The sequence below is a fragment of the Didymosphaeria variabile genome (genome assembly GCF_027946475.1).
Source record: "Didymosphaeria variabile strain IMI 356815 chromosome Unknown scaffold_7, whole genome shotgun sequence".
In the NCBI taxonomy this organism is placed as follows: Eukaryota; Fungi; Ascomycota; class Dothideomycetes; order Pleosporales; family Didymosphaeriaceae; genus Didymosphaeria; species Didymosphaeria variabile.
Genome location: NW_026611626.1, coordinates 204,221 through 227,846, shown reverse-complemented (window position 1 = coordinate 227,846; position 23,626 = coordinate 204,221). Strand labels below are relative to the sequence as shown.

Below are 23,626 nucleotides of genomic sequence, written 5' to 3'. Positions count from 1 at the left end.
CTCAGTACCACCTAATTAGCCCATCTCTTTTGGCTGGGAATTGCCATGAAGTTCGTGAAAAACGTCCGGCTGTCGATGCTGTTCCTGAGCTTCCAGTTCAGCCTTGTTCCGCTCCTCTGCACCCAGCTCCGCTTTCGCCCACCCACCCGAGCCGTTCGGATCTTCCAGGCCAGCTTTTGCCTTTTGTGCTCTTCTCCGCCAGAGCAGTGCACCCACACTGAGCAGCACCACCAGCGTGGAGATTCCAACGCCTATGCCTGCTTTTGCCCCTGTGGAAAGGCCACTGGGCATAGCTGATCCTGATGATGTCTGTCCCGCGACAGCGGATGTCACAGTGCTTACTGTTTGTGTTGGTGATGAAGTTGACGGCCCGCTTGTGATGGGGAAGTCGCCGCTTCGGTAGTCGACGTAAATAGGAGGCACGACTTTCATCCCGTATGTCATGATTGTCGTCAACACTGTTGGTCTTGAATGTTTAGACGTCGTGACCACACCGGCCGTGTCAGTAGTTATAATCTCGGAGAGGTTGTCGTACGTTAGCGTCAGCACTTCGGTCTCGTAGAACTCCGAAGTGCATTGTCGTGAATACAAGGACATGTTGCCGTAGCTGGGGATGTCCTTACTCATAGTAAATAGAGTGTAGGAGCTACGGTGTGAAGGTACATTAGTTCAAAACAACTTAACATAGATCGTTTGGGGGAAGGTGCATACGGAGGACAACATGAAGCCGCTATCACGCCGTCGGACAGATTGTCCCTCAGGCTACGAGACCGTAGTGGATAACTAAGGCCAGGACTGTAATGCAGCAGAGCCGACTCCGTGCATATTTGGCTTGCTCTTGACGGAAAGCCTACATGGCGAAAATCAGATGTCCGATTAGATGCATCCGAGTTGTAAAGTAGTGAGAAGTTCTAGCGGCACCACTCACAATCTTCTTCGAAGTTCTGCGCTATAATGCTGAATCCAGAGATATCGCTGATGGATTCCGTGTAAGGTGTGAAATGTTGCATGCATGATGCAGGCGGTGTGAACTTCGTGGTCAATGGGTCCAGTGAAATGATGTATGCCTGGCATGGCTGCGGCGCATCACCCATAGGCATATTTTATGGTTCTGTTTCTGAGTCTGACTCTCGGTTGATAGTGGCTTGAGAAGAGGGGGTAGTTAGAGCTATATGCCAGGCTGTGGGGGCTAGATGCATGGCCATGGCGCCTCTTCGCTTCGTTGAGTTGACGTGCGATGTCTTATTGGCACGATAGCGGGGAAAGTAGAGGGACAACTTCGTGATAGGTGGTTTGGTTATCGCCGAGACGGCAAGTCAACTCAGATACGAGAGCCTCGATCAGTGGGAGGCCTTGATTGGGAACGAATTTAGCATGACGAAGACATGTGCATCACTGACGCAATCTCAGCCTTGCATCGAGTCGTATGTCTCGTGGCGGTAAAGCGAGTTGTCTTGTAACGTTAGCCTTTGGCCTCTATGTCAGGGACACTTTCTTCCTCATGAGGAGCCATGTCTACTATCACTTCGTTGTCAGCTAGTATCCTAAATAGGTCTTTGGACTGCGTAGCGTTATGTGGGTATAGTACAAGTCTGTGTATCCGGACGACGAACCGTACTTCGACGCCTCCACAGCTGCCTGTACGGACAACGTCTAAGACCTTAGAGTTTGGGCTTACACTGATGTTGGCATCGAATAACCTTGTCCTACAACCACGAGCGGCGTAACGCCAAACTCCTTCCTTGACTTTCCCATCGCACCTTCCATTTGCACCCATGCCTTGACAGAATCTCGGCACAACGGCGAACCGTGAAAACAAAAGTATCACAATTGTTGAAGTAGGTTCCGTAATCCGAGCAATATCGACGATGGTATCGAATAAGATCCTTCCATCGCTCGCGATGCGACTCCGAGCCCAACCCAACTATCTAATCCAAAGCGCCAAGGCTATGCTGTAACGAAGAACAAACCATCTGCTATATCCCTACACTTCATATCGGCCTCTCCCCTGCCCACTGACCTCATTGCCAAACAACCTCCCGGCCTCGATGCAAAACCTCGCATCCCCGCTCCCATCCCTTCCGACTTCACTGCCCCAACATATGAGCACAGCGTCGAGAATGCCGCCGAGCACACCTTCCATCGCACCGAGAGCTCCCCACCCAATTGCCGCGCTGATCAACCCAATGACATAGGCATACAAACTGCCAGTATACGGCACCGTGTCATTCCCAAGCTTCAGCATCCTGGCGGTCGAAACCCAGCCTCCGAAACCCAGCGCGAGGGTGATGACCCAGCGAATGGCGTGGAGTAGGGTCTTGCTAAGGCGGTACGAGACTATCGATGGGCGGGCCTGAGATGGTGCGAATGAGCGTGGTCCAAGGGTTGTTGACGGCGAAGAGGGCGAGATGAAAGTCATCTCGCTGATACCGCGTGAGGCCTGGGCCAATGGCACGCTATGGATCGACGCGTACGTCAGGGTGAGCGGGTTTGTTAGTACGGCGATCGAAGTTGGGAGGACGTGGTAGACGCAAGCACTGATCCACCGAGTAATGCGCCGTGGGAGGGCAAGCAGCGGTAGCCGGACGAGGAGAGATAGGAAGGTAGAGAAGCATATCGTTCCCGCCATGGTATAAAATGCATGGAACAAGGAGGCCTGGACCATAGCACGTGGCGGTGTGGGGTTCGTGTTGCGGTGGAAGTACCAGTGGCTCACGGTAGCAGCAGTGCTAACGCGCTGGACGCCAGCAATCACACTGAGCGTCCAGAAGTAGTCGAAGAAGAAGGCTGCGCCAAGCCACCAGGTGCTCATGTCGATGACCCAGCCAGACTTCGTGGCATGACCTCCAAGGAACAGGCCAGTAAACATGAAAACCCAGATCCAGGACCACACCACGACAGCAGCTAAGGTGGCGATTCCGATGAAGAGCAGGTGGAGGTTCGCTTGTAGGATCTCACCAGAGAACTCGAGCATCCTAGTCGCTTTATCCAGGGCATGGCGCCCTTTCACTACCGTGTAAAGCCACCCTACGCAGAAGATGGCTGGACCGAGGGAGAGCCACCGCATGACTTTATCCTGAGTGCTTTTGCCGTTCCACGAGCCCTTGAAACTCGATATAAGCGGATACAGGAAGAATGAGAACGATATCACCGGTACGGCGACCAGTAAAACTATAACCAAAGGTCGTGCGAATGAACGTAGTAATGATAGCCAGAGAAGACCGACTAAGACTGAAACTAGCGAATAGACGCCAATCAGATGAAACGACGAATGCAGTACAGTATATATCGTGTCGCCTAATGGGTGTTTCTTATCTGGTGGTGAATCCTGTAGCCAGGCGAGGAAGATGACGCCGACAAGGGCGCACTTTGCAAGGAGAAACATCTCCGCCCAAAAGAAGTTATGTCGTGGTTGTGTGACGGGTTCTGCAGTAACAAGCTGAGGATCTGAATCGCTGTCGGGCGGCCCAGGATGCTGCAAGAGGGTGTCCTCGTCCGTCTCTTGCGGTATTGGTAATTGCGTTCGAAGCGGACTTCTGCCGCGCGTTCGTCTGGGCGGATTTCGGAACTGCTGGTATGATGGCGGTCGTTCAACATCTCGTGAAACCTCGCTCGCTTCGTCGTCCTCCAAGCTTCCCCGATTCGTTGATGCTAACTCAACATCCACGAGCTTGGCGTTGTTTTGGCTGCTCGGTGCTGCGCTCGACTCGGAGAGTGGTACGCTTGAATCTCTCCTGTCATGATCCAGCTTCGTGACGGTAGTGGATCTCCCTCGCGTAGTATTGTCATCCTTCCACGAGCTCTTGATGCCCCGACCTAGTCCGTAGGTGGCATCGCCTTCAACGCTGCCGCCGTCTGCTGTGTGGTCTGATTTCCGTTCCATATCGTCATCTGTTCCTGCCGACTCGGATAGGTTGCTGGCGCCAAACTGCGCCCGCGAGCGGCGTAGGGCGTAGTGGTCTGCCATTTCGCGATCGTGCTCTGCATGGTCGTCCTCTTCTCGGAAGTCATCTGTGGCAGAATAGAACAGAGGCGCGGGCGCGTTGGAGGTCCGGGAGGCGAAAGGGTAGCGCGACATGGCCTGCGAGTTATATGGGTTCATGCTGCGGCGCTGGAAGTAGCTGCCCGACGGTCGTGTGCGAGAGGAGGGTCGCTGTCTGTCTGAGCGAGGCTGGGTAAAAGGCGACTCGGGTTGTCCGAGGGAGAGTCGCGACGCAGACTGCGACTGCGAGAGGAACTTGGAGGCATCTGCGGCATGCTGGTCAGTCACACGAGGCGGGCATTGTAAGACAGAGGCGCGGGAGCTGTCACATGGGCCAGGCGCACTTACACTCGGAAAACATGGCAACGGATGGGCTGCTCGCGTGCCTTCGCTCGCAGGCAGCTCTCGTATCTTATTTGGGGTGCAGCCTCGAAGCGGGTGTGGAGTCAGCTGTGGTCGGTGAGGCGGGCGGTAGTTCCAGAGGCAGCAGCTCGAGATGACGCAGTGGAGGAGGCATCCGCTGGCGGGTGGCCTTGGCAAGCGAAGTGGCTGGTGTGTTTGATATAGCGGGCGGTGTTTGTCGTGTCTAAGAATGTGTTCGAAGAGCGAGCAGAAGGTCGTCGGAACCGTAGGAACCTAGGAGAGTTGTAGGTGCTTGTCGCGCTCATCAAGCAAGTCAAGCGCACCCCAGCGATAGCTACAGCCCGAAGCCGGCGCTAGTAGAATATAGCGCGGCTCATGCGGAGGCGTCACAGGTCGATAACGGCCGCCTCGTCTCGGCCATCATCACGTACCAAACATTTCATGGGAGCATCATCATGATCCGGAATGGCAGCCGGAGCAGCTTTACGGTGCTGTAGCCATACAAAGCCTGGTCATTAACCATTGGTACTATAATTACTAATAATCCCAGAGCCACTGTGGCCATACTTGAAGTATACCTGTTTCGATCTGCTTGGATATTATATGTCCTGATGTAACTCAGACTACAAAACGCCTCCGGATCATCTTCAACTTCGTCTTCGGTGTTCGTGTGTCGATACTGATCAGGTGTTGTGACTTGTCACATGCGCAGTTCTGATTTGGTTTCGGTCGAGTCTTTAAGATACCACAAGTATGAACCCATGATTGATATACAGTCAGGACGTGTGCAAATATGTTGGTCCTGACACTTAAAATGCCGATGTACTTATTAAACTACATAGTATCATCTGAAAGAAGTTTTTGAGGACGTTGGAAGGTGCGGTGGTCACGCCTTCCTATTCGGTGTGACAGCTCGTGACAGCTCCGCCACGACCAAAGATAATGACGAAGCTCCAGCCACAGCACTAACAACCATCCCCCGTTATCCCCAGGTAAACCTGCATGCACCCACGAACAAGATACCCACTTCAACACCAGCTAGTGCCTCTCCCTCTTGAGGATAGCGCAGGCTCAATTCTAGATTCAAATTCAACTCGCATCTGACATTCCTCCCCGCAACGCCCGCACAATCGTCCACAAACTTCACGCTTCACCTTCGAGACCGTCCTAGCTACTGGACACGCCGCCCCCCGGCGCGAACCATATACATGACGCAACCGTGGGACTACATCGCGAAGATAGTCTCGCTAGGAGACTCCGGCTGCGGAAAGTCCAGTGTACGACACCTCACACCTTACCCGACCCCAGCGCATCTGCTAACCGCCCCGCCAGCTCACCATCCGCCTCTGCGAAGGCCGCTTCTCCCCCCACCACGATGTCACCATCGGCGTCGAATTCGGCTCCCGCATCGTCCCCGTTGGCCCGCCCGCATCCCACACCCTCTCCATAAACAACCCCTCCAAATCCGATTCTACACCCGCGCCCGCCAAGAACCAGAAGCCTCCGGAACAGAAGCACATGAAGCTTAGCTTATGGGACACCGCGGGCCAGGAAACGTACAAGAGCATTACGCGGAGTTATTTCAGGGGCGCGAGCGGCGCGCTGTTGGTGTTTGATATCTCGAGGAAGAATACGTTTCTTAGTGCGACGAGCTGGCTTCATGATCTGAGACAAATTGCGGAGGAGAATATTGTGGTTGTGCTTGTGGGGAATAAATCAGATCTTGCGTCAGCGAGTACGGTCTCGGGGGAGAGCGAAGCAGACAACAAGAGGCAGGTTTCGAAAGAGGAGGCAGAGGAGTGGTGCAAGGCGAATGGTGTGATGCAGTACGTTGAGACGTCTGCGAAGTCGGGTGAGGGCGTTGAGCGCGCTTTCTTAGAGGTCGCAGAGCGGATATACCAGAACATTGAAGCCGGTAGATATGACCTGAACGACAGGAGATCAGGCGTGAAAGGGCCCGGAGGCGGAGGCGGAAACAATGCGAAGATAAATCTGGGAATGAACGACGGAAGGGGAAATAAAGCGCAAGGAGGGAAGTGCTGTTGAGCGCGACATGGCAGCATTGAAACATGCATCGTTGAGGTGGACAACCTGTATAATACGAGCCATTAGGCCGATATTGCTGTTTGGATTCGCATGGCTCGGCGTTCGCATCTGCTGGCTAGAACACCTTTCTTAGTATATTTTAATCGACGATTACTTCCACCATCATCTATGTTGACGATGAGCATCTTTAGAACGTCCTCATCCGATGGTTTTTCGCTTGGTTTCTGTGCATATAAACGCGCCGAACTTCCTGCTTTCTTGGACCACACTTCTCCGCAGGCCTTGCACTAAAACAAAAGTTCGAACAGTCGCATGGATCGAAAGATCAAGTTGCGCAACTCGATGGACTGAGCACCAAAAACGGCTCGAACATCTTCACATGTCCTCCTTTGGCAGCCTTTCCTTGAAATCGAAAAAGTCCACAGCCTATGGCATGGCAGTCCAACTTCACCACCTCCACAACAAAAAAGCATTTGCTTTCCTTGCATGGATTGAAAGCCTGCCTCGCATAATTCATGCACCAGAACACCAAAACCACTAAAACGTCCCTACAAGGTTCTCATGTTCGGCGTTGGTCCCTCACAACCAAATATGGGTTCCCATTACATGGGCGTTGGCCGCCGCAGCCTCTACGATAAACCTCTTGAGCATACTTGCATGTGGACGAGAAGTCTTGCAAGCACCTCCAGCACCACCACATGGAGCGAGCACTAATGTCCTGTGGGGGACTTTATTATGGCTCGGTTCGGTGGTCTGTCCTGGGGAATCAAAAACTACAACGAGTCACTCGATGGGAGGCGGACTTCGGTGTCCTTTATATCAAGTCTCATAGCGTTCTCCCCATGCGGGCTGTGACTCCCTTGTTGCTTTGTCAGATGAGGCGGACAACCAAAAATGAACTCCGGACTCAATATGTCCCCTGTCTGGCGGCCTGCCCTCAGGACTGAAAAAATGTACGATGCTGTTCATGGGACGTGGACTGCGCAGCGTCTACGATAAATGAGACCACGTTCGCGATATGTGGAGTAGGAGGTCGTCCTCCTCTGTCGTATGGAGCGGACACCAAAAGACGGGGTTCAAGCAATTCATGTGTTCTTCATTTGACCCCCCGGCCTCAGAATCGAAACATGCGTGAAGAGAAACCATGGGAAATGGGCTCGGAAACCTCAATACAAACGGCTATTCATATGGAACATGTGGAGTAGAAAGTCGTCTCCTTTTGTTCCATGCGGCAGACACCAAAAGAGAAGTTCAAACAGTTTATGTGTTCTGCGTTTGGCAACCTGGCCACAGAATCGAAACATGCGTGGAGGGAAACCATGGGAAGTGGACTCGGCAGCCTCCTCTACAAACGACGATACGTCCCGAAGATGCGGAGTATAAGATCTTCCTCCTCTGCCGCATGGAGCAGGCACTAGATGCAAAATACAAGCAATTCATGTGTTCTGCGTTTGGCAATCTAGCCTCAGTATGCAAAGCACCGTTTCAAACTGTCCATGGGACGTAGCCTCCACAAAAAAAGAATATACAAACATCACATGTGAAGTAGAGTATCTTCCTCCTCCGTCGCATGAGGTGGACACCAAAAGGCCAAACATACGACATGATGTGTCTGCGTTTGATCCCTTCGCAGGGATCCGAAACCTACACGAATCTGAAACATGAGAAGTGGATTCGGAAGCCTCCTCTATAAACGGCGATACGTCCCACAGATGTGGAGTAGAATATCTTCCTCCTCTGTCGCATGGGGTAGACACCAAAAAACAAGATCGAAGCTGAGTATGTGTTCTGCGTTTGACCCCCCGGCCTCAGATTCGAAACATACAAGGATTCAACCCATGAGAAGTGGGTCTCGCGACCTAAACACAAGGTTGAATGATGACCTCGCATGTGAACCAGAAATCTTTTCTTTTTACTTCCATGGCTGGGTATAAACGTCAACTGCTGAGGAGAAATGGTGTCTGTTCGGCGGCCTGAGCTCAGGCACGAAACTCCAATCTGATGACCCCATGGGAGTCGGGCACCAGAAACTTCAATCAGGGATTTTCATGTGTGCTTCCCTGGAGGGTGTTTGGAGACCAAAGAGACATGCGGTCGAAGCTATGCTCTCTGCGGCTGGCAGCTCTTGCTCGGGATTTAAGAAGAACTGACAGAAAGTGATTATGAGAGCCGGATTCCAGAAACAGATACACAAGGATCTTATGTGCTTTATCATGCAAATCCTCAAGACTAAAACGACTCGCCCTGATGACAGATGTCTCGCTTGGTCCGGTGTGCTTCCAGGGATCTGGACTTCAAAATGTTGGGGGTTTTGTCCCATGGTGTTCGTCGCTGGAGTTCCTTCTTGGTATCGAAAGGGGTCTGCGGGCTAATCATGTCTAGCTCAGTCCAGGAGCAAGTCATAGTCCGACAGTCTAACTTACTTCTTGCACTCCCCATGCCTCTCGTCGGGAGTTTTCTTGATACCAAAATCCGATCATTCGCTACATATGTCTGGCTCGGTCTGGGTAGAAGACGCCTAGCGACGCCAAAAAATCCTGGGAAGCTCAGCCATGGAAGGCGGACTCCAAATATAACCAACCCCATAATATGGTGGTCGTTGCTGGAATCTCCTTGAGACCAAAAGTTAAAGGATTCGGAGGACATGTCTGGCGTGGTCCTGGTGTGACTCTCTCGCCAATGCTAAAAGAATAATCAAGGCAACGCATGAGGTCCGGACACTAGAAACGTCCCATGCCCGAATATAGTGCCCTCCTTGTAAGCTCCCTTGAGACCGAAATCTGCGCGATGAGCTCACTATGTCTGCGCCTGGTCTGGGTCTGGCTTTCACGAAAAACCAAACCTCTCTGACACGCAGACCATAAGAGCCGTGCTCCACAAATGTGAAAGACGAACCGCATGTGTCTTTCGCCAGCCGCCTTGGATTCGTAGACATACTCCAAGATTCCATATGCCTGGTTCTCCTGGGTTTGGGACCTCTTATTTAATCACAAAATAAAAACAAGTAACTCTCGCTGTGGAAGTTGCGCTCCCAAATTTCCAGAATGGTATCGCATGTGTCGGTCGCTAAAGGTTTCCTAGTTTCCTACGACGACGACAAAGACGACACAGTCCCAGCCATGTCTGGTCCGGAACGGGGTTGCGGCCTCTATCGAGAACCGAAAAGGCTCTCAAGCGCCATGATGGGAGCCAGACATCGAAGCCTCATTCGACAGAGTGCATGTTTGCATGTTGCTGGGAGCCTCCCATGCACCAAAACTCGCGAGTGAAACAAGCAATGTCTGGCTTGCTTCTTGGTCCAGGAGCCTTCAATGGTACTAAAGGCATTACAAGTATCCCCGTATGGGAGCCGGAGTCTATAAACATAGTCCATGGAATGCAATGTCCTTCTTTCAAAGAGGCTTGAGGAACTCGCAATATCCTGTCCGCGCTCGCGCGGATCCTCTTCTGACAAAGAAAAGCATGCCTGCCAATCATAGGGGTCACACTCCAAAGGGTCAACCTGCGCTAAGATGAGTACTTTGTCTGGAGCTTTATCAGACACGAAAGAAGAATGTTGTTGTACAACATGTCTGCTCTGTTCGCCTTTGGCCTCTCTACAAGACCCAAAATCCATTCCACAACAATGTTACGGCGACGAGACTCTATAAGTCAGCATTCGAGCAGAATATGTCCTGCGGCCTTACAGAGTCCAATCCATCTAAAAATAGCGTACGAAGAGAACATGTCCTGTTCGGCGCCGCGGTGGATGACTACTCTTAAACCTTTCCTTACTTTTCACAATACTCTTCTACGCGACAGAGCTCGAAAAGGGCCTGGATGGCAATTATGCGCTGGTAGTGGTTGGACCGGACTCTAAAGTGAACACCTCTTCTACCATTCCGTTCCTCGCTTTGAGCTTCCGCAAGGTTCAAAAAAGCACAAAGAAGAACAACATGTCTTGGCTACTTCAACGCAGTATAATATCTGCATGTTCTACTGGCTTTCTGCTCACGATGCACTCGTCCACAAACCAGTACAAAAGTTCGCAGTCGACCAACTGATGTGGCAGCATTCGTGCCGCAAACTCTAAACAACTTGCCTCTCGTATGATGGTGTCTGTCACGTTTCGGTCTTTTCTAAGAGCGAGAGACACCGCATCCACCCTACTTAAAGGGCTTTTTCCTGGCTTGCCTTCTCCCGCCACAACATCCTTCCTTGGGTTGAGCATCGAAATTACGACTTTGAGATGACATGTCGCGGCAGCTCTGGACTGGAATCAAAAAGAGAACCTGCCTGCTCATGGAGCGTGTTGCTGTTTGCTTTCTCCATACTAAAAGCGGTGTTCTCGCGTCAAATGTCTGTTTTGGTGCTGGGTTCGCTCACTGTCCGACACAAGGCACTTCTCGGTGACAAAGTACACAAATGTTGTAATTCGAGAGATCATGTGGTAGGGACTTTGGATCGGGATTCACAAGATCATCGATTCCTTACATGTTGATCGGGGCTGGGACCTTGAGACTACAACACCTTGGGAAAAGAGATGATATTTGGCTTGGAGCCGTGGTTGATCGCTGCAACATCCGTCCTGCGATACAAGACTTCGAAACTTACGGGTCACACCATTACAGAGCACTCTTATGAATCTAGATGCATTTATAGTGTCCTATGCTGCTCGTCTCTGAAGTTGGTCAGGGACTAAAATCCAGATCATAGCCGTAAATGTCTGGCCTGGTCCAGGGTGTCCTCTCTCTCCGCTGCAACATCCCTCTCTGGATTACAACACTCAAGTATCAATCGCTGTAGAATGGCGGAGCAATCGTCTCGGACTAAAAAGGCAAAGGAATATGTCACCATGTTGTTCCTGTGGGCATTGTTCTCCGAGTCAAGAGAACGTCATTGAACAAGTCTTCATGCCTGGTACACACCCCGAATGTATATATTACATCGGTTTTGCTCCTCCGTCACTACACTCTCCCTGCATTCCGCACCAAAAGGCTCACGCCTGTGGATCATGGACGATGGTTCATGGCTGGATTCAAACCCGTATCGAACTCAACTGCTTCGCTTCTCCCGGGAGCTTTCTCTAGACCAATAAGCGATCACGCTCGCGCCCATGTCGGCCCCGCACGCGCACTCTGCAAACCCAAGTCATATTGTTCCTCTACTATGCCGCCTTTATTACGAGGTAGCACTAAAAGCCAATGGGTACAAGCCCATGTGGCAGGATTCGTGACTCGGACTTACAAAGTCCAAGATCTTACTATACAGGCTGCATGCAGTAGGGAGCACTCTTGGATCACAAAGTTGCGCTTACACAAATATATGTCTGGACCGCTTCCGCAATCTACTCGTATAAATAACGCCACTGTGCTTCTTGGCTACAGCATTCTTCTCACGATCGTGCACCCAAAGTGATCGACATGAAAATGCATGGAGAGGAATCAATGAGACCAATTTTGGAAGTATGAACAGTCACGAGTATGTTTGCTCGCGGTGGGCATATCTCCAGAACATCTAATCATTTGTCGACATGTGTCTTGTGATCCGGCTTTCAAACATTGTACTTCCTTCCTTGCAGTACGCACCTTTCCCCGATTGAGAATTAAGACAATTCTACAGTCCGATCATGGAAGAAGATCAATCCTGGGACCACGGGCTACTTGTGCTGGACTTCAAAAAGCGTCCACGTTCAAAGGGATGTTCTCGTTCGTGGGACTTCTCCAAAAAACGACCCACAGCGACGTCATGGCTGGGGTCGTCCTGGGATTCGAGAACCTATCCTGCCACGGCTCTTACTTTGCTACCTCGCATCAAAAAGGGAAGAGGATGCCAATCATGCTGTTGGGCGAGCGTTTGAGCGACACACATTTTGCGAGAGACTACGAAAATCGCCTCTAGAAGAAATCATGTTTCTGGCTTTGGGACATTTCAAATTTATGCGAATTGCAAATGACATGTGGTGCAGATTGGGAGACTCCTATGAACCCCGACTTGTTGTCTTCAACCGACGAACTTATTATAATCAAGTCCAAAGTCTTCCACCCATCAACCGTATTGACTACGACAAAAACCCGAGTCCAAAAATTATCCTCTAGCGATGACACGTCCTGTTTGGTGGATGTTTTTCAAACTAGGAAGAATACCGGGTTATGCGTGGCACAGCTTGAGTGATCTTACAAAGACACTCTAATTGTCTTTCTTTACAACTCACTTCTTGCGACGCAGTATTCAAGGCACGAAGAGCGAGAGGTCATGTGAACAGAGTCGTTCTTCCTAGGACCCTTATCTCGTGTACCAAAACATCCAGATTCTCGGGCCATGGCTGGGTTTCTTGGCTACCAAGTACACTTATGGTTGAAGAAGAGGTTGCTTCAAAGGACGAGTCTGTCCTGAGAATGCTGATACTTTAACCAAAAAAAGTATTTCAAAACATCCCAAATTCGAACCATGCTGCTGTTCTCAAAGTCTAACTATCCCAGTCATGGACTTGCACTGTTATGGTATCTTTGGCCAAACGTCGCGATGTGGCACTCCGAATTGTCTCAATTTATCACTTTTATCACCTGAATTCACTCTTCAAGGTATATCTGACCACGTTCATGTTTCTCCTCTTAGCCCAATCTCTTCACGAATAACGACCAGACACTGGCTGGACATATCCTGCTCATCCCTATACTGGTATTGGAATCAACCCTCTTCATTCGCTGCCCCTGTCTCATAGTTTACTCTTGGGTACTTGAATTAATGAGCCCAGTGTGGAACGAATGCGCTGGAATATGTCTTTCATAATCCGATCAAAAGGATAGCCAGCATACTTTGATGGTGTTCCTCTTGGCCTATTCCACATTATTCACTGCAGGCCAAAGGAAAGAGATTGTGCCCTTCATGTGTGGACTCCGTTCCCCTTTAAAGGCAGTCAAATTTAATCAGCCTCTTCTCATGTTCTTCGCTCTTCGGGCTCCCCATTTCTTGTACTATAGCATCGAATTCAACATCATGCCCGAGCTGAATCTTGACTCCTTGGAGAAGCCGGGCCAAAAGGGGAAGATAACTCGATGTCGAGTACTTCCATGCTCTCTCTTTCAGGAATGCCACAAAAAAGACGAGGAGTGGGGCATTATTGGACTTGCGGCTCCAGAGTCGGATATTGTATGGATTTTCCAACTTCATATAAGGGTAATTCATGGTACCTTCCTCCACACAGCCATCATCATACGGCGGTGATGGAGCTGCCACGGAAGGTACATAAAAGCGTCTTCTCGTCAGACACTATCTTTTCCACACTACCACATCCCAGTGCTTGACCAAAAGGTGGAAGACATCAAAGCATGGGGGTGCTCGGGTGGATTTTATAAGTCTATCTGGCACCAGGCGATGGAACCTTGGGTGGCTGTTCAAACGAAAAGACTTACTTCGAGAGTTCATATGTAGCATCATCATACGATGGTGATGCCGATGCTGAGGAAGGTATATAAACACGTCTGTTCGTCTGCCAGCATCTTCTCACACTCCACTTCAGTGTCTGGCTAAAAACATAAGGACCTTATCGACATGGGGTGATCAGGTGGATTCCAAAAGTCGATCAGGCACCAGGCGATGCGGACTTGGGTGGCTGTCCAACACATAGACTTACTTCGAGAGTCCGTGAGTAGCACCATCATCTAATAGTGACGAATATGCCTCTGAAGGTATATAAAGCTGTCTTTTCATCAGCTAGTGTGTTCTTCACACTACTACGTCTCATCGCTTGACTAAAATTCAAAGACTACACCGGAATGTGGGTGCTCGGGTGGACTCCAAAATTTCATGCTGTCACAAGTTATGGGAGCTTGGTGGTTGTTGAAGAAGAACAACTCTTCCTTGATCATTGGATTTTCCAGCCTATTGGAACAGAGTGTCTTTCGCTTTTTGTAGGAAGTCGGTCAGATCCTGGCTAGTGTCCAGATAAGGAAAGAGTAAATTCGTGCTATTATTGATGGCAATGATGAGGATCAACGTCAAGAGTGAATGTGAAAGACATGTTCTCATATAATATAGTAGACCATATCATCATCATTGCTATTCTCAATGACTTGAATAGATCCGGCGCTTCGATACTTTCCCTGCATAACGGTACACCACGATTCGTTACATCCCCTATCTCACGCACGCCCGCTAATCACAACACCTCCATCTGCCTCCTCACCCAATATACTCAACATACCTCTCCCACTCCTCCGCACCCTCCCCTCCCTCAACGTCTTCAGATCCCCGCCAACAACCCAGCCACAACATCCACACTCCCATCCCTCCCCTCGGCAACAAGTACGCCAGCCCCTCCCATCCGGCAAATTCGGTCTCCTCACAACATCCGGCTTCCCCAATCCACTTTGCGCCCCAAAGTCCGCATCGTAAATACCATGCGCGACATGGCTCGTCACCATGACGTCCGTTTCCATATTCATAGCCGCGCCGTAGTTGATGGTCGTCTTGTCGTCGGTTGTTCGAAGCAAATGTACCAGGCTTTGAAGGTGGTGAGGCGATGCATACTCGATTAGATTTTTGCGCAGGGCGAAGGCGACAGATGGGAGCGGCATGCTTAGGAGCTCGGATAGTGGGACGCGAGTCCACACGCATGTCACTGCGTGGCCGATGTAGCCGGCAGGAACGGGTGGGTCGAAGTGCGATCTGCCGTTTACGGCGCGGACGAGACCGCTTGTAGCGGCGCTGGAAAGGGAGCGGCTGCGCACTAGGTGCTTCCATATCAGCGCGGTGAGGATGTCGTCGGTGGAGAAGTATGGAGCGGCGTAGGCGTCGTTTGAGTGATCATTAGGCATCGCGGCCTTCGCCATCTCTTTCAAAGCCGTGATGCTGGATGCGGGTATGCGAAAGCAGTGCCACGGGGCGTTGCCATACTGTGGTGGCCATGGAGGCGAGAAAGGAAGCATCGAAGGCACGCGGAACCACTCTACCTTATCGAGTTCTTCGCCATTGTTACTGGAAGGGAATATCTCGTCGCGGTCGGCGTTTCCCAATTTCAATTCTTCTGGAGTGACTTCTCCGCCAGCGCAGAGTTTTGCGAAACATCGAATGATTCGGCTGTCTGCGTTTGCATCCATGACGTTGTGCTGTGCATTTATGGTGAGTAATATACCGCCCTTCAGCAGGTTGATTTGTGCGTAGAACACTGGCATCTTCTCCGCAGAAGGATACATGTACGGGAATCCGTAGCCGGGGCTTAGAATGCGACCATCGAGCATAGAGAGAGGCGCTTTCGCTTCTAGAATAGTTTGATACGGCTGAAGAAGCTCTTTACAATCTTTGACATGGATGAATTTGGCTGCTCCTTCGTGTGGGGGATACGCAACAATCTTGAAGGTTCCCGAGCTGGTCGAACTGGCTTCGGAATTGATGACTTGCCCAGTGAGCCATGGAAAGTGGGTTACGAGTTTGTTTGCCGCTGCGGTAAGGCTCTCGATAGCTCTTTCTTGTGCAGCATCATCTTGAGTGGTAAAGCCCAGGGTCTTGATGTTGTAGGTATGGACGCCAATCATTTGACCAAAAGGTCCCAACTCCAGACTAGTCGACATAGCTGCGAGCGCGGTACCCGATTGACTCTGTGGAACAATCCTCGATTGACCTCAAAATGACGGTGATGTCGGATGCAACTGAGACTTTTAAAATCTATCGTGGGGTAAAGGTCAGGCTGGCTCGTTTATACATTCTTACGGAGCCGATCTTACCTCATGTAATCCTCGGGTCGCACTCGCGTCGTGACCGATGTGGTGATGTGGGTACTTATCAGAACCAATCATATCGTTTTCACAACGACAGTACTAACGTCATCCGTAGCCCTAGTGCCGTGCTACATGTGGTAGCCGATACGTACATAAGCTCTAAGCAGGTGCTTATCCAGACCACTTACTCGATCGGTCAGTTTTAAGGTGCGGAATTATTGGAGGTATGCGAACAGCGAGTACCGAATTGTCAACCGAGACCGCCGCTGGAGAAGCGCCGTAGTAGAACAACGGCTCTGCTTTGTCGAGCATGATTGTCGTTGCGAACGTTCGCTCCAGCCGTTCAGCCAGTCTTCGAGAGATTCGACCCATCTCCGTACCGTATCAAGCTATCCCAGAATCAGATCCACTGGCTCCTGATATCGTTCCCACACGTTAGCAAAGACTTTACAGCTGCCCAGTCGTCTCGCGATTCCATCTTTCCACTGAACGCATAGCGCAAAATAACATGGATGCTTTGTGTTATTCTCAAGTCGATGTGGTGTCAGAGCACAAAGCTCCGTCGTCCATCCTTTCACGACCGCAGCGAGCTCGACTTTGTGACCTGTAATGATGCTGTCCTCATCGCACTTCTTATGAAGTCGCATAAGCCCAGCAAGTTCACCTATTACAGTATAAAGCTCGACGCACAATTCAATGTCATGGAGCTGGCCTGGTATATTAGCTTTCCGCGCTGTAAAGTATGCTCGAGTCGTCTTCGCAAAAATTAACCGTGATTGCTCGATCGGGTCTGTGGACATTGCGAGCGAGGGGACAGGAACAGGATAGTGGAACCGAGCGTCTCCAATCTCGAACTTGCCGTCCTCGTTTAGGCTTGCGTGTCGTGTCCATCCTTTGGGCACTACTCTCGCACCTTGTCGCGCTAACATCTTGTACTGATGCCAATTGCATGCCATAGGTCGCATACTCCCCACTGATGCAGCCGCCTGTAAAGCGAACCATTGCGTAACGGGCTCGACAATCCCGTTCGATGGCGGTCCGTAGCATTCATACTCATCATCGCATAAGAAGCGAAAGGCACCATGCCAACCCATCCAGGACCACGTAGGCAGGTATCTGGGCTCGGTCGGCGCATCTTGTGAAGAACCTCGGCGCGATATTTCTGCTTCGGGCTCCCACATCAACGAGATGTCGAAGAACATGTCAGGATGCCCATGATTCAAGCCCCCGAGGAAGGTCCTCTGAAGGTGGTTCTGTATCCCTAGGAATGCGTTTAGAGTGTCCTGGGAAAAGGTGAAGTGTCGCACATTAAATTCAGATGCCACATCAGTCAACAAGCTTGCCAGACCAGGTCGTTGCCGATCTTTCCATTTTGTATAGGGCATGTTCATCATGTTGTCAACGACCAAGTCGATCACCTTGTCCTCGCCCCATGTAGTGCAGGGACAGATCCAGCGAAGAGGTCCGTCGGTGAAGATAAGCCGGCGTTTGGCGAATATAAATTCCTGAAAAGTCCAGCCACGTTCATTGTAGGTGAGTCCCACATGTCCAGGTATTTGACCAAAGCTGTCCCATGTAGCGCGAGGGGTGTTGTACCATGATATCGCTTCATCATTACCCATTGGCAGTACGAGTTGATCAACAGCTCTTGGGGCTGAGACGCCCTTGAGTCCTCTCAAGCCGTGATTGGCATCTAGACCAGCGAAAGCAACCAAGCATAGGGTCGACCGAGCGTAGATGTGATGCATGTTGTTAAGGTTGTTATGTAGTGAGGTTGCGTCATCCTGGACAATGCATAAGCTGTCAACCCATAAATACGTTTCACCTAGCAATCTAGTGATTCCCATGGCATCTTGAATCGTGCGAGGTAATTCGCTCAGGTAGGTCGTATGCAATGACCCTGGTTGCTGCAAGTGTTCGAGAAGTGCCACAGTAGTACGGAGGCAATTCACGTGTCCCCAGGTATAGGAAAGGGTAAAATACCTGGATGTTTCGATACTGTAAGGTACCAAACACCAGTCGTTGACGTCGATGAGCCATTCAGGAGTCGCGATCGTCCAAGGTTGTGCAGCCATCCACAATGGTTCTTCGCATTTAGCGCCATGCTCTCTGACGCATGTTGCGTACCATGACCGAGGGATCAAAGGGTCTATCCACTCTGCATCAATGGCTTTTGATGCTCCGGGATGTTCAGCTTGGTCAGGCTTAACGATCAAATTGAAGGTTCTGAAGAAGCTGTTCGCTTCCGGATCTTTTGGATCGTAGAATCGAAATGCAAAGTCGTCGAAAAGGTAGCGTAGGTTAACTTCCCAGACTTCTGAAGAATCCAGATCGGGCGGCTTGCCATCATCCCATAGCTTTTGGATGGACCCAGAGTGTGGGCAAGGTATGCTCGTAACCTCTGAGATGTTTCCTAGGATGCGCTTTCCGGGATCGATCCTGCCGCTTGAAGCATGTACAACCCTTGAAAGATCCAGTATCTCTGAGCATACTCGGCAGGAAGCCTCGGCAGGTAAATCGGCCATGATGGGTACGCGGCCAATTGAGCGGCTATGCGTTTCTTCGGCTGCATCACACTGCAGTTTACGTGGGGTCGGCTGACTGACCAATCGGCCATGCCAATCGAGACTAGGTCGCGCCGCATTGTAGCTTCCTTCGAAGCATTATCTGAGTGTGCGACTTTGCAAGACTTGATGGAGAAGACATTGTAGACAGAATCAAAGAAGTATACACCTTTACGAAACGCTATGCAACTGACCAAAGACCCTCTATTCCTTACAAACCCTGCACCTTCCGATAACTCGGCGGCTTCAACGTCCTCCCCACCACCTTCGCTACATACGGCGGAATCAAACTTATCGCTCCAATAACCGCAAACTTCCACCAGAAACCCAGACTACTCACAAACCCCAGATCATAGTATTCACTCAAGAAAGGCAGGCTACCGAAGTAGATACTCGCCGTCCCAAAGATAGACGCAATCATGATCCAATGCCACGTCGTGACTTCCATAGCGACCATGATGAGCTCGTTGACGATGAGCACAGAGAACGATACTGCTACCATGCGGCTGAAGATGGGGGTGTCGGGCTCTCCGACGCCGACGAGGAGTTGTGAGAGACCCTGGATCATGCTGCCTTGGTAGATACTCACAGCGACCCAGATCAAAAAGGACTTCGTGGAGAGAGAGCGGCCTAGCTTGAGTTCAGCGTAGAGCTCAGGGTACAAATTCGCCACTGATTCGTCGACATCGCGGTCCAGCACGAGCGAGAAGACGGGGGCCATAGTGTACACTGTTGAGTAGCCGACAAGGAGCCAGTCGCGGTAGAGGGCGTTGGGTTCGAAGGAAGAGGCGATGGAGTAGACCGTTTGGCAGATACTAATGATTAGACCCCTGTGGATGACGAATTGGGACAGCTTTGCGCTGCGCTTGTAGGAGTTACGGCCGTGCCACACGAGCAGTTTGACGAGGTAGCAGAACTGCTCGATGGAGAAGTCGGCGGCAAGGGAGGCTTGCTTTCCTTCTTTGCCGACGATGCCGACGCCAACGTCGGCGGCTTGGATCATAGAAACGTCGTTTCCGCCATCGCCGATGCAGCAGATGCGCTTTTTGGTGTAGTCACGTATCAGGTAGGCGACGTCAGCCTTTTGCGTGGGCGAACAGCGACAGGCTACAACAGCAGGAAGCTGTACGGCGATGGAAATGAATTCCTGTCGGTAGTGGTTGAGCATTAAAGCAAGTGACTCGCCGTCAATGAGCAGGCAGGCGTCAGTCTTGCCACGCAGGAAGTCAAGAGACGAGTGAGCGAGATCTTTGCGTTTCACTGTGCCTCATTAGTCATGCAAAATAGTATGATATACATAGAGCGACCTACTCTTTGCGATGGTGTGCACGTACTGCCCACGCGCTACAAGCTTCGAGCTCACGGCCACGCAGCGTGCTGTCTCGACTTTGTCGCCTGTCAACATCCAAATTTTGATACCGGCGTTGCGGAGGAGCTCTAGTGATGGCTTGACGTCTTTTTGAAGCTTGTCTTCGACACCAGTAACACCGAGAAGCTCGAGGTCACGCTCGAGATATTCTTTGACCACGTCCGCGACTGCGTTGTCTCGGTTGTGGAGCGCGAGCGATGCCTGTGCAAGCTTGGCGGAGAAATCCTGATATGACTGCGTTGAGAGCTTCTTACGACCTACAACGAGGGTTCGGAGACCTTCACGGGCCATGTTGGCAGTTTCTTCGTCGAGCCAGTCATTTGCGGCTACGATGGAGGTCATCACTGTGTCGGCGCCCTTTTGGTAGAACCAGATCTCTCCATCCTCATCCGAAGGTGATTCAATAGGTCCATGCCAGAACTTGACAACGATACCCATTCTCTTGCTTTCAGAAGTGAAAGGAAAGACGTTGAGTATGCGTACGCGAACCACCGTATTGCCACCGACGCAGGACTGGAGTGTCATTGATTCTCGATCGCGTTGTATCAGTCGGAGCCCAACCATTTCCGTCCACCGAATGATGGCGATCTCATCCGGAGAAGATGCTTGGTAGCTGGTAACCGTTTTCCCGTTCTCTTCTTCCGTGATAGGGGTGACGTTGTGGCAGAGAGCAAGCGCCAGTACCACGTCACGTACACGCGAACCAATCTCTCGACGTGTTCGTGTGGCAGAGGTGAGAGGGGCAACGTAGGTAGATGAAGGTGTTACGAAAGAAGGCGCTTCGCCGGAAGCGGTCGAGAAACTTTGTTGAACGTATGATGCGACTTCGTCCATAGCTTCATTAGCATAGGACACGGTCCCAACGTGTATCTTTTTCATCTCCATTTCTGCATTGTGTTAGCTGCGTTCCTCACGGTGAGCTCGCGATTCTTACCATTTTGAGTCAATGTTCCCGTTTTATCGCTGAGAAGATACTCCACTCGACCCAGATCTTCTGGAATAGTACTGGTTCTCACAACTGTCCCTGGGATACTCTTGTCATGCTCGATAAACCACGCGTATACCGACTTGCCCATGTCTAGATTGACACGCAGACCGACAGGAACGATCGTGGAGAACAGGATCAAGAATCGCATCATCGACACGTACCACTTCTGACCATCAATGTCCTGAAATCTATTAAGAGCAACAAGGACAAAGGAGAGCGAAAGTGTGAAAATACATAGGAACTTGGTAAGAGCGTTGATCTCCAGCTCCAAGAGGCCAGTCTTCGACCGAGAGGCGGATGTGGAAAGGGCTTGCCGTGTTTGGGGTCCAGTGTAAACTACTACAGCGAGAACATTGCAGCTCGATGCGAGTACGGTATTCGCCCATATAGTGTTGTCGATGCCTAACGGCGAGGATTGGGCTTCTTCGGTTGAGGATGATTCCTGCTCATGAGGATCGTATTCGCTTTGACGTTTTGGTAGAAGGCTGACCGTACCGTAGAACTCATTGACCTTCTTATCTGGCTTGCCTGCGGTGACCCGCAATCTCGTATACTCGCCTACATCAAGATTCTGTGTAAGCGGAGATGTAAGACGCAGCTTCCAGTCAGTTTCGCCATCCAGTTGATCTGTGCGAATGAACGCCTCTCCAGATGACCCCGCATCTGCCGATATCTCTGCAGTATGAGTGGCGGTTTCGGCATCCGCCGAGTAACATTTCAAAATAACCATGTCAGCAGGAACACGCTGGTCCTTCCCTAGCTTGACTATATCGCCAACCTTTAGACTTCGGGAGGGCCTTATAAGCTCCCAGTGACTGGTATTTGTCAGTCTCGGGACAATCGTTGCAAAAGAAAATACTTGAAAGAATGTTGTGTCGCAGGTTGGTGGGTGGAACTTACCTAGCAGTGGGAAGGCCACCAGTCGAGGCTATCTGTTGTTCCTCGTCCTCGATATCAGTTGCGCGTCCGCCATTCGCTCTCTTTCCTCTGCGCAGCCTCCGCCTTTTGCTCGAATCCCTCCCCGGCGCAACCCCATTCCCGCCATTCTCCTCGAATTTCAACACAGTATAAGGCTCCGAATTCGCTTCCGCATCTCTTCTCCTTCTCGCGATGTCATCCAAAGCCTCCTTTCCTAAAGTAATCGTAATGACAAACCCCAGTGGTACAACGTAGGTCGATAAGTATCCGATTCGCAGAGCGGGTATAATTTGCGATAACGCGACAAGCAGAAAGTACATGTTGATGAAGAATGAGAATTCGGTGTACAAAGTACGCGGGAGAAAGCTCCAGGGGGTATATTTGGCGTTGGAGACAGCGTTCGCGGGAAATCTGGCGGTCTGCAACTGTCCGACAGCGATAGTACGTTGGGTAGTAGGGTCGTGCTCTTCTTCTGTACTGTCTTGTTCGGGGGCAGTTCCGCCTAATTGTATGGGCTGTCGGTTTGGGCTCGAGGCGGAGAGGAAGCTGGGAAGGCGTATGGTAGACTGGAAACGAGACAAAGCGCTCGGCTTCCGCTGGTGTTTCGGCCGGTCGTTGTTATGTGAGGATAGCAATGCCGAGTCTTCGTCTCCTGATTGCCCGTAGCTACCCTCTGAGTGCCTGTTTTCATCTTCTATCAGGCCTCGTAGATCCTCCTCCTCCGGCTCCTGTCTCTGCCTGTTTCTCCGCAACCTGCCCACCCTTAGATTCCTCAGCGGTATCCTTGCGCCCAGTTCATGATAGGGTTTCTTGGGTGCACTCGAACTATTTCGTGCGGGTGAAACAGAGGATCTACTGCCGATCGGGTCGAGTTCCTCGAGATCAAGCTCAAGGTCGGAATCGTCGTCTGGGGCATTTGGCTGGTGATACTGGTGTGGAGCTGCCATGGCTCATGTAGCGTGGAGTCCAAAACGGGCACTGTCTGTCTTTGTATTGCCTGTCTTGAGGCAACACGCGGTACCAGGATATCGGCGCGGCGGCGTAGGAGGGTAATTGAGAGGTCAGGGCGGTGGGCGTCGCGAACTGCCCGTTGGCGACGAAAACGATATCTGGAGTGTATATCCTAGGGATGTTCGGTGTCTAGTCTATCGACAGACTTCGTGGATCGATTTCAAAGCGCCTCGTGGGCGTATGGGTGCACGTCGGGGGTCCGCGGGAATGCCCTGTGTTCTTTATGGGGGAGCTCCAGGCGGCCAGATTGCGTCTCGGAGTTGTAACTCTGCTGGTACCACACAAGTGCGCTTGGCTATTCGTGTGGTGTATGCGACGACTTCAAACGAGCGGAAGTATAGATGTGAAGGAGTGTCGAATGCTGCGGCTCGAAGGGTGCGTGTCTGGTGCTGCGTATGCCCGATGGTCAAAGGGCGCCACAGCTGTGGCTCAGCTACCGGTAGGGCCGACGAACACATGGCCTCTCCGCCGACCTCTAGATGACCTGCATTACTTCACTATACTACACGGGCGATGCAGCCGTGCATCGTGGCCTTTTCATAATCTCTGCGCGTGTCTTTTGCCGCGAGCACTTTATCTGTGCATCCTGCTCCGGGCCTTTCTCTTCTGTTGTACAGGTACGTTCTGGATTCGTGATTACGTCGAGTCGAGTCGCGAGAAAGGGGAGCCTCCTGCTTTGCTCCTTTC

General features: G+C 51.2%; 6 protein-coding genes across 6 annotated transcripts; 1 reads left to right on the top strand and 5 right to left on the bottom strand.

The window, feature by feature from the left end:
- Positions 1-15: 15 nt before the first annotated feature.
- N0V89_009209 (uncharacterized protein) lies at positions 16-627 on the bottom strand (the record flags this gene model as incomplete). The annotated part of the gene is made up of 1 exon (XM_056217962.1): positions 16-627. One exon carries the CDS (start codon positions 625-627, stop codon positions 16-18), a length of 612 nt encoding a protein of 203 aa, XP_056067227.1.
- A 1,357-nt stretch (positions 628-1,984) lies between these two features.
- Positions 1,985-4,343, bottom strand: N0V89_009208 (uncharacterized protein; the record flags this gene model as incomplete). The annotated part of the gene is made up of 2 exons (XM_056217961.1): positions 1,985-4,248; positions 4,331-4,343. 2 exons carry the CDS (start codon positions 4,341-4,343, stop codon positions 1,985-1,987), a joined length of 2,277 nt encoding a protein of 758 aa, XP_056067226.1.
- A 1,210-nt stretch (positions 4,344-5,553) lies between these two features.
- Positions 5,554-6,391, top strand: N0V89_009207 (uncharacterized protein; the record flags this gene model as incomplete). Its single annotated transcript, XM_056217960.1, has 2 exons — positions 5,554-5,622; positions 5,678-6,391. 2 exons carry the CDS (start codon positions 5,554-5,556, stop codon positions 6,389-6,391), a joined length of 783 nt encoding a protein of 260 aa, XP_056067225.1.
- Positions 6,392-14,514: 8,123 nt separating this feature from the next.
- On the bottom strand, positions 14,515-15,942 carry N0V89_009206 (uncharacterized protein; the record flags this gene model as incomplete). Its single annotated transcript, XM_056217959.1, has 1 exon — positions 14,515-15,942. The coding sequence occupies one exon, from the start codon at positions 15,940-15,942 to the stop codon at positions 14,515-14,517; it is 1,428 nt and encodes a 475-aa protein (XP_056067224.1).
- Positions 15,943-16,478: 536 nt separating this feature from the next.
- On the bottom strand, positions 16,479-18,614 carry N0V89_009205 (uncharacterized protein; the record flags this gene model as incomplete). The annotated part of the gene is made up of 1 exon (XM_056217958.1): positions 16,479-18,614. The coding sequence occupies one exon, from the start codon at positions 18,612-18,614 to the stop codon at positions 16,479-16,481; it is 2,136 nt and encodes a 711-aa protein (XP_056067223.1).
- A 250-nt stretch (positions 18,615-18,864) lies between these two features.
- On the bottom strand, positions 18,865-22,875 carry NEO1 (putative aminophospholipid-translocase; the record flags this gene model as incomplete). The annotated part of the gene is made up of 5 exons (XM_056217957.1): positions 18,865-19,913; positions 19,965-20,535; positions 20,584-20,909; positions 20,957-21,825; positions 21,911-22,875. The coding sequence occupies 5 exons, from the start codon at positions 22,873-22,875 to the stop codon at positions 18,865-18,867; spliced, it is 3,780 nt and encodes a 1,259-aa protein (XP_056067222.1).
- Positions 22,876-23,626: the final 751 nt, after the last annotated feature.